Source organism: Carlito syrichta, unplaced genomic scaffold (assembly GCF_000164805.1).
Source record: "Carlito syrichta isolate Samal-C Ts95f unplaced genomic scaffold, Tarsius_syrichta-2.0.1 Scaffold153578, whole genome shotgun sequence".
Taxonomy (NCBI): domain Eukaryota; kingdom Metazoa; phylum Chordata; class Mammalia; order Primates; family Tarsiidae; genus Carlito; species Carlito syrichta.
In genome coordinates this window covers 72,859-83,453 of record NW_007097674.1, presented here as the reverse complement: position 1 = coordinate 83,453, position 10,595 = coordinate 72,859, and the positions used below count along the sequence as shown (strand labels likewise).

Here is a 10,595-nt window from a genome sequence, read left to right as displayed (position 1 = left end):
TGGTGAGAGAGATGCTTCTTCTCCCTCCCCAGTCTTTACCTGCTCCCACCTCCATTTTTCCCTCCTTTGTCACTGATAGCCATACCTGCCATGCTTCCCATAGCATCTGCTTTACTCCTAAAATTTCATTCCAACAACAGCCATGTACACAGACACACAGGTCCTCACTGCAAGGGTGACCAACTGCACCAGTGTGCTGGAAACAGGAATTTCCTGTGATGTAGGACTTTACAAGTGGTCTTGCCAAGTTGCCCAGGCTGGTATCGAACCCCTAAGCGCAGGCAATCCTCTCACCTCCGCCTCCCAAAGTGCTGGGATTACAGGTGTGAGCCACTGCACCCAGCCAGAATTCAGTTTTTCCAGTCACTAATCACTATGACCACAGTTGGTAGGTTCGCAGTACCAGCCAAGCCCTGTTAGCTCCACCTGCCAGCTTTCCCCTTTCATTGTGATGTCTACCTCCCTTGGCCAAACCACCTTCCAATCTCTGTTAACCTTTTCCTCAGTGACTTCAGCACCTAATTCCTATTCTCTTTTCCGACCTCCTCATCCATCATCTTTCTTCGCAACTTTAGCACTCACGTTGATGTCTCAAATATTACCCCACCAGTACAAGCCTTCTCAATTCTGATAACTTTCATTTTTCCCTACTTTGGTCACCTGCACGGCAACAGTGTGGACCTTACCATTACCAAGATCTTCTCTAGAGATCCTTCCGCCCTTCTATGAGAGTCCACTCTCCTTACCTGCCCACATTTCCACTCTACCATAGCAACCAAATCTACTTTTTGTCTTTACTTGGACTTCTAGCAAATCAATTCTTCTCATTTACCTTGCCCATTAAGGCCCTCTGGAGTTTCCTCTAGCTCCACACATGGGCATCTCAATGCTGCTTTCCTCCAGGACCCTAAACACCACAGCAGCCTCTGCTTCTCCTACCACTTTTCATTTATTAACTTACTTCAACAAATATTTATTAAGTGCCAATTACAGACTATTTGTTATGACAGGTAAAGGTAAAATATTAAGTAAGGTCATGTTCCCTGTCCTCACAGAGCCTACAGTGCGTTGGAGCAAAGAGAGAAATAACAATAAAGTAACAAATATTGTATGGTATGAGAGCACACAGAAAGATAATTTCTCAAGTTAATGAGAACTGCTGATAAGAGTGATAAAAATGGGACTGGGTACGGTGGCTCATGCCCTATAATAATCCCAGCACTTTGGGAGGCTGAGGTAAAAGGAATGCCTGAGTTCATGGGTTCGAGACCAGCCTGGGTAACTTGGCGAGACCACATCTCTACAATAAGTCAAAAAATTAGCCAGGCGAGGTGGTGCTTGCCTGTAGTTCCAGCTACTTGGAAGGCTGAGGCGGAAGGATCACCTGAGCCCAGCAGATCTAGGCTGCAGTGGCCGTGAGTGTGCCACTGCACTCCAACCTGGGCGACAGAGTGAGACTCCAACTCAAAAAACAAAACAAAACAAAACAGTAACAAAAATCAACTGACTCCAAAAATATACATACTACTTAATGTCACACTGACCCTTGCTGTTGCCTGGCAACCCTAGCTATACCAAATCTTCCCATATGGCTCACTCTACGCAGGTGATCTCTCGGGTTCCCTCATCCATCTTCTTTCTATAACAACCATCTTGCATTTTCACCCCTCATTTGTCCTTCTCCCTGTATCTCAGAAGAAGTATTTTTCTTTCCTTTTTCAAAGATAACCATACCAATTATGCTTTGGTTCTCACCCATCAGACCCTAGATTTGGTTTCATCAACTAAGAAGCCATTGGGAAAGAGTCATGTGTAGAAAGCAGCATGGCTGGTGGAAGAAGCAATAGACTACATTATCAAGTTCTCTGAGTTAAGGCCCCAGCTTTGTTTTCACTTGTGTGATTTGAGGCAGACCATTTCACCTGTTCAGATCACAGTTTCTTTATAAGATGAAGAAACTGAACTCGTAGATTGCTAAGGTATCTTCTGGGTCAAATATTTTATGACTCAATATTCCTCCTCACACTCATTTTTAACCTTATTCTCTTCACTGGCTTCTCCTATGACTAAAAATGTGTTGTTGTTTTCCTTCCTCATCCAGGGAGGGAAAAAGGTCTTTTCCCCTTCTTTACCTCTAGGTCCACTATACTCTATATACCTTTCTGTCTATTTAACTGTTCTCTTAAGTCACCAGTGCTTAATAACTAAGACCTTTTTCTCAGACCTGATGTGGCATTCAACAATTCAGACCATCCTCCACCAATCTTGTTTTCACAATCATGTAGCATTTTGGTCCTCCTTCTTCCTTGATGCTACTACAACTTTGCCCCCATCTCTTAGCTAGTTTATTTTTCATCTTCATTTTGACTCCAACCTAAGGTGGGTCCACAAGGTCCCATTTTTATCATCTTGTTCTTTTATGTGAACACTGTCCTTCTCAAGGAGGTCACAATTCTATGTAGGAACTACTGAATGATTTAGCTAACAATAATACAACTGCTCACTGGCAAGTTAAGACTTAGAACTGGGTCAGTCAGGTTTAGCGTTTACAGAGGGCCTACTAAGGGCACTAAGAATATCTCTAAATGGGCCCTAATGCCAATATTCTCCGTCAAAATGGGATGGTCTTACCTGTCGTTGCTTTAGGAAGTCCAGGGCAATCTGCACATTCTGCAGCCTATGAAAGCGCATCCTGCCTTTCTCCCGGGGCTACAAACAAACCAAAAGGAGGAAGTTAATTTTGGCTACACCAATCTACCCATTCAAATTCTTTCTCTTTTATTTCAAGAACTCAAGAACCACACAAGAATTCCTCATGGTTGAAGCCAGGTGTGGGAGCCTTACATAAGAGCAGGACCTGTGTGTGATTCACCAGGCTCTCTGAGGTCTCCATGCATCCTAAAAACACATGATACTGTTTGACCACTAATGCTGAATCAGTACTGAGCTTTTCTACAGGTTATTCTGTAGTGATATGTGACAGAAGTTGATTCTGGATGTGGGGTTAATGAGAACAAGGACTCTGGTTCTATGGCTTCTAAAATCACAGTTAAATGCTATTATAGAAAAAGGATGGGAAGTCCTAATTACATATTGCAGAGTAATAGATGGAGACAACCTTATTACAGACCTGGCAAATGGAGCTCAAGGTAGTCCATTTCTAACCACATAAAATGAGAAGTTACACATGCTCAAGAGACAAGTGAAAAAGTCCAAAATGGGAGGGAAAAATCAGGAAGTAACCAATTTCCCAGGAAGATGGGTGTCTTCCCGTAGGAAAGCGACCCTTTACCCGGCATGAAATACCCAGAGCAAACAAAACCTTGATGCTGTAGAGTTGTTTAACATAAGTACTCCAAAGAAAGTCATTCAATCCTGGGTGTCATAAAGCCTATCTCCATCTAGTGCCTCTAACATCCTGTGCAAGGCTCAACTACTACCAATCAGAAAGTGAATGGAGTCTGTTTGCCTAGTTAGTGCCTACAGGAATGGCTATCTACACTCAGAACATATTCTTCTACTTGCTTTTATTTTACTAAAATTGGGACGAGGTATCATTCTCACTATATTATACTCACTTCACTTGTAAGTGTCAAATTGGTACTAAATAAAGGCTGATAAAATACTAGGTAGCTCTGTTGTGGGTATCTGCACAGAGAAAACATTGCTCACAATTGCTCCAAATTAAAATGGGCAAAAAGTAACCCAATACATGTAGAGACAAGAATGGAAGCATCTATATGGGAACTCCAACAGTGTGTAGCAACAACTCCCAAACAGGATAATCTACAGAGATGTCAAAGCTTCTCTTGGTAACAGCATAATTTAAGTCAAAGGTTTAGGAAAAATCTTTTTAATAAGAATCTCTTCTCACTCATTTCAGCTCAACTAATTGTAAATATGGCTTAGAGGATGACAGAGTCTATGAAACTTAGGATTGTAAGTCAATGGGAAGGGAGATCAATGAGGTGAAAAGATGATTTTAAGAAGAGAGGGAATGGGGATATTGCCAAATTCCTGTTTCTGGAAAAGCTTTCAAGGCATAATTTAGGGCCTAAAGGCAGAATACCTTTTACATACCCTAATCTTTATTCTTATGTACCTCCCACCAAAAATAAATACCCTAAGAACATGCAAGTTAAATCTCTTTCCTCTACAGCAATTAGAGATATTATAGACCAAAGTCAGAGTACCTCCATGCAGTGAGTTTGCAAACAACAGGCTGTTTTGAAAACAAATGACATGGTGTGTGGTGAGACCCTTGAGGCCAGAGAGGTGGAGAGAGAGTACCAGTTAGTCTAGACTGTGGAGCTGTGAGCAATTAATTAACTGTCATGCTGTCAACTCAACTTTCCACAATTCTGCAATCTGAACTCAGACAATACAGCAAGGCCACAAGAAAGCTATGGGTCTCCAGGTCTCAAAGGGACTTGACACCTCCAAACACGATTACTTTTTTTGTGCCAACCATTCTCAGATAAGCAAAACAATTCCCACTCCAGGATCATGTAACAGTGACAAGAGGCACAATTAGTTTTAACCCCGTTCTTTGGGACCCAAATTCCCAGGTGAAATGAGAAGGCAATTGGTAACAGAGCTTTATGGAGACCTGGAGGACCTCAGACTCTCTCATGGCCCTGCAGTGCCAGCAGTGCCAGCTGGGATCTGGCATTCCCAGGAGGACCTACTACATTATCATCATCTTCCTCCTCCTGCTCCTCGCTGTTTGTATGGCGCCAGGAGGGCATGCTCACCAGACGGAGGGTCTTCAGCCCTGCTGGCTCCTTTGGCCACCAACCAAGGCAAAGACACAACAGAGGAACAGAAAATTCACAACACAAAGATGGAAAGGAAATGAATGCAACATTTTTTTAAAAAGTAAAAATAAAAGTAAATATAAAAATACCCTCCCACCTAAAAAAATACAAAACCAAATCAAGACCAGAACTGATGGTTACAACGAACGCTTCTTATGCTAAAACATATCTTCAACTGTCCATGGCCACCCAGCCTCCCTCCTTAGTAAGTCAATTAAGGGAGAAAAAGATGGTAAGAATAACCATCAAAGAGATATCTGGACGGCTTTTGTCAAGAAATGATATGCTTTGAGTATCTCCATAAATACCTAAATACCTATAGGTAATCAAGGGTTAGGAAAATAAATTAGAGATATTATAGATATTGAAGTAGTTTTAACCTGTTATGTAGGCAATGTCACCAAAAGGTATCACTTTTTTGATATAAAGTCACTACAAATTCATCAAAATGTACCAGCCACGTTGCTCAAAATATAACTTTGTGAGTGCTGAAGAATAAAGTACAGCACAGTAAAAGTGAAATTCTGATTATTTATTAGATTTATAAATGTGGGCAAGAGAAGAACTAAAAATTACATACACTGGCTATGCTAATAAAAGCTTCTGTCAATTTTAGGCCATTAAAAAAACATAAAATTAATTCTATTGCAAGGCAAAAAAAAAAGTGAAATCAAAACAAAGGGTCCAAGGAAGCCAAGACCTGATCCTAAAAGAAGCTGAATATCACTTAAGCAGTATGTTCAGTGTGCCAAATTCTGTTCTTTAAATACAACAAACAATGACTAAGAATTCACCAAAGGCAATGAGTGGGCTAGGTTTCACAGACTACTCAAGCTGTGCATCACTTCAGTTCTCTCTTTCCCCACAGAGGATTCTGGTATTCAACCCTGGACTTTTCTTTTTTCTTTTAAGTTGGAATCTCACTCTGTCACCCAGATTGGAGTGCAGTGGCACGCTCCCGGTCACTGCAGCCTCGACTTGCTGGGCTCCGGTGATCCTTCCACCTCAGCCTTCCAAGTAGCCGGAACTATAGGCTCACGCTACCACGCCTGGCTAGTTTTTGATTTATTGTAGAGACGAGGTCTTGCCAAGTTGCCTGGGTGGGTCTCAAACCTGCAGGCTCAGTGAATCCACTCACCTTGGACTCCCACAGTGCTGGGATTACAGACTGAGCCACTGAGCCCAGCCAACTCTGGACTTTTCTAAATGAAAATCATATTATCAGTCAGACATAGTGACTCACACCTGTAATGCCAGCACTTTGGGAGGCTGAAGTGGGAAGGTAGTTTGTGCCCAGGGGTATGAGAGCAACCTGGGCAACACAGCGAGACCTCCTTCCTACAAAAAATTTTTAAAAATTAGCTGGGTGTGGTGGCGCATGTCTGTAGTCGAAGCTACTCGAGAGGCTGAGGTAGAAGGATCACTTGAGCTCGGGAGGGCAAGGCTGCAGTGAGCCATGATCATGTCCTACACTCCAGCATGGATGACAGGGTAAAAACCCAACTCAAAAAAAAAGAAAAAGGAAAAGAAACTATCATCGGACAAGTCAAAAGACTCAGAGAGGATTTGCCCTCACCTATGCAGGTGTATCCCTCAAGCTTGTTAAAACTTTTGGGAAGAAGAAGACATATTTAGTTATTCAAGGAGATCAAATGTACTGTATTCAGGGCTATGCTCAGACATCAGCTTCAGCATCTCTCCAAATCTGTCAGACTCAAGGAATCACAGAAGGACAAAAGTGAGATAAATTGAGGAAAAATAACATTAGACACCAGGGCTTTTAAATGTAAACTTCAGGCCTTCAGTTGGATTTTTTAAAAAATCACAATAGATGGTGAAATGAGAAGAGTCTATATAGGCTAGAAATAGACCTCTAGTTAGAAAAGTACACCTAAGCCATGCACAGTGGCTCACACCTATAATCCCAGCACTTTGGGAGGTGGAGGCAAGAGGACTGTCTGAAGTCAGGCGTTCAAGACCAGCCTGGGCAACTTGGCAATACCTCATCTCTACAATAAATCAAAAATTTAGCCTGGTGTGGTGGCGCACGCCTGTAGTCCCAGCTACCTGGAAGGTTGAGGCGGAAGGATAGCCTGAATCCAGCAGGTCGAGGCTGTGGTGGCCATGAGCGTGCCACTGTTCTCTAGTCTGGGTGACAGAGTGAGATTCCAACTCAAAAAAAAAGGGAAAGAAATGAAAAAGAAAAATACACCTTATTCAAAAACCTTTAAATATGAATCTGTTCTTGAAATACTAGCATCCAGAAATAGAAAAATATATAGACATAAAGGAATATAATTCCTGACTTCATCAAAAAAATTAGAATATATAATAATCAACTGAAATTATATTATTTGTAAACCTTAAGTCTGATTTAGAAATAAAGTCCATCAATGATCTCTTCTACTTCTTTCTCCCACCTAACAGAGCAAGCAGTGATGGCCACTGCCCTCACACTCAGCAAGATGGACCAGTATGTCATTCATAGGATCACACTTGTGAGGCCACTCTTTAGGAAAAGCTCACCAGTTTGATGCCCGAGAGGACCTCCAGTAGAGAGATCAGGTTATGGCCATCCCGCAGATCTTCATAAAGATCATTGATGTGCTTGCGGACCTATAAATGAGAGTGAAACAGATATTTTATTTGATATTGAATTATTTTACTATGCTCATGTGAATTTCTGATTCTAAGTAAGCACAAGTTAAGTAATTTTAAACTGAAACCATAATAAAATAATAAAATTCAGGAATTTTGAGGTTGGAGTAAAAGACATATGAAATGGCAACATTTACCAGAAGTGTATGTGTTTTTAAACTGAAGCCAGATCCACTACACATTGAACAATACTCTAGAAAGTTTGGATAAAAGAGATGGGGAGTCTTCATTACCCTGAAACATCTCAGGAGTTACTATAGACCAAAATGTAATAGGAAGGCTATTGATGGGCAGATGAATCCAGCTAGAGTCAGAAAAGCCTTCCAGAGTGAGTGATGGAAAGGAAACTAAATGCTAGGTACCCGGTGTTTCACGAGGCATACCTCCAACGTAACTCCTCTCTTACCAAATATCCCTCACATCTCTAACGTGAGCAATAATATTATTTCTATTTTACACATGAGCAAACAAGGTACAAAAAAGGCCAAGTAACTTGCCCAAGGTCACCAAGGAGAAAGACTGGCTTCAGTTTGGTCTTTTTCTTTTGAGTCGGAATCTCACTCTGTGGCCCAGGCTGGAGTGCAGGGGCACACTCATGGCTACCACAGCCTCAACCTGCTGGGCTCAGGTGATCCTTCTGCCTCAGCCTTCCAAGAAGTGTAGAGATGAGGACTTACCAAGTTACCCAGGCTGGTCTCAAACCCATGGATCAGTCAATCCTCTCACTTCCACCTCCCAAAGTGCTGGGGTTACAGGTGTGAGTCACTGTGCCTGGCTAGTTTGCTCTTTCTGATTTCAGTCTTTGTCATTAATCACTATGCTTTATAATCAGCCATAATCTCAATATATTTATTTAATACAAACAACTACCTTGTGGAGTTTATTTATTACCCCTATTCAACAGAAGAAACTGAGGAAGCTGAGGCTCTAAAGTTAAGATCACAAGACTATCAGTTAAGAGACAGTTGGCTTTCTGTTTTATTCCAAGTCTAGTGATAACTTCATCAAGTGATGTTTATCATCCAGAATCAGATTAGTGGAAATTATAAGAAGACTGATTCTTAGCATAAATAATGCTCTAGATAATAGAAAGGGCTACATTCAGAAGTAGTAGGATTTCTAGTTACTAGAATTTTTCAAGCAGAGGCTGAAATTTGGGAATTTTTACACTTGGGTGGAAAACTAAAGTCCTTTCCAATTATAATAGTATTTAAACTAGAATGGGAATTCAAAAAGAGAAAGGCTGAAAGAGTCTATTAGGACTTCCTGGAAGAAATGGAACTTGAAAGATTAGCAAATGTTTTGATAGAAAGAAGATAGAAAGACTACAAAAGACTAAGTATAAAGATGGAAATATGCAAAGCATGTGAGTTTGTATGAGTGTATGTAAAGAAATAATAAGATAACAGGTAGATCACCCAACTGAAGAAAATGGCTCACCATGAACTAGATAATAGCTTACACTGACAGAATATTTCTTTAATTTTTCATGCTACTCACAATGTATGAAGTAGACATGAAAGGCTTTTAAGTTTTATCTACAATATTAACATTTTCTCTATCACTCATAGGTCTAAATAATAAACATACAAGACATATAGCTCAGAATTGCAGCATTTGCTGATTCCCATGGTGCAAGTACTCTTACCACAACCAATTTCAATCTACTAATATAACATCACTAAATACAACATTGGGAAGAAATGTACAATAGCACTCCATTACATAGTATTTCCATCACAGAGACACAGTGGACATAATTAACCTCAAGGGCACAGACAATAATAACATGTAGTAAAATGATGATGAAGTAAAGAGCTTTGAGTATTTATTACCTTTATTTTAAATATAATTATTTAATTATAAGTTCAAATGATTTCAATCTTAATAATAGCTGTGTTTAGCCACTAGATCACAAAATTGCTGAAAACTTAACATTTGGCTCTCATGAATCCATATAAGCTGGCTCCAGCACACCCGGGGTTTCAAGATTTCAAGACCATTCCCTCAAATAGGTCCTAAGTTCCACGTTTGCAGTGTAGAACAACCATAGTGCACCATTAACAGAAATAGCAGGTCCTGAGGGATGGAAGGGGACTGAATTTGATAAGTTCAATTTTAAATATGTTGAATTTAAAATGGCAGCAATGAGGCCGGGTTCAGTGGCTCAAGCTGCAAGCCCAGAGCTTTGGGAGGCTGAGGTGAGAGGACTGCCTGAATCCATGGGTTCAATACCAGCCTGGGCAACTTGGCGACTCATCTACACAATAAATCAAAAAATTGGCTGGGCACGGTACTGTGTGCCTGTAGTTCCAGATACTTGGAAAGCTGAGGCGGAGGGATCACCTGAGTCCAGCAGGTCAAGGCTGCAGTGGCCGTGGCCAGCATGCCACTGCACTCCAGCCTGGGCAACAGAGTGAGACTCTGGCTCAAAAAATAAATTAATTAATTAAAATGGCAGCAACAAGTTACAAATGGAAATGCTCTTGAAGCAGCTGGAAATACCAGAATTCAATTTGGATCAGTTGACAACTTAAGTTTAAAAGTTACACGCATAAAGATGCTAGCTAAATACATGAGAAACCATGGACCTTCTGGATTAGGGGCACGACAAAGAGCACAGTGCTAAGGACTGAGCCTTAGGGAATAGCCAAAATTAGAAGGCAGGAGATGGAAAAGCAATCAACAAAGTACAGAAGAAAAAAACTAGACAGGAGCAGTGAAAGAGGTAGGCAAAAAAACACAAGAAAGTGTAATCAGGATAGGGATGATCGCCATTATCATCCGAGATCAAAAAGAATGAGGACTAAGAAAGTGTTTGAATTTTCATACAAATAACTGAGTGCTTTTTTGTAAGGAAACTTTTCAAGAGAGTGGTGCAATTAATGGTAGGTTTTTAAAAAGTCAGAAAATGGCTGGGCTTGGTGGCTCAGCCTGTAATCCTGCACTTTGGGAGGCCGAGTGAGTGAACTGCCTGAGCCTGCGGGTTCGAGACCCGCCTGGGCAACTTGGTGAGACCTCATCTCAACAATAAATCAAAAAAATTAACCGGGCATGGTAGTGCGCGCCAGTAGTTCCAGCTACTTGGAAGGCTGAGGTGGAAGGATCGCCGGAGCCCAG

At 41.1% G+C, this 10,595-nt stretch overlaps 1 protein-coding gene across 1 annotated transcript in view; it reads right to left on the bottom strand.

Moving 5' to 3' along the window:
- Positions 1–10,595, bottom strand: part of LOC103252075 (microtubule-actin cross-linking factor 1) — a 237,477-nt gene that overhangs the window by 213,997 nt on the left and 12,885 nt on the right. Inside the window, exons 2-3 of the mRNA XM_021708921.1 lie at positions 7,344–7,433; positions 2,632–2,709 (exon numbers count right to left, since the gene is read on the bottom strand). Coding sequence (XP_021564596.1) covers positions 2,632–2,709; positions 7,344–7,433 — 168 coding nt within the window. The remainder of the gene's footprint in view (positions 1–2,631; positions 2,710–7,343; positions 7,434–10,595) is intronic.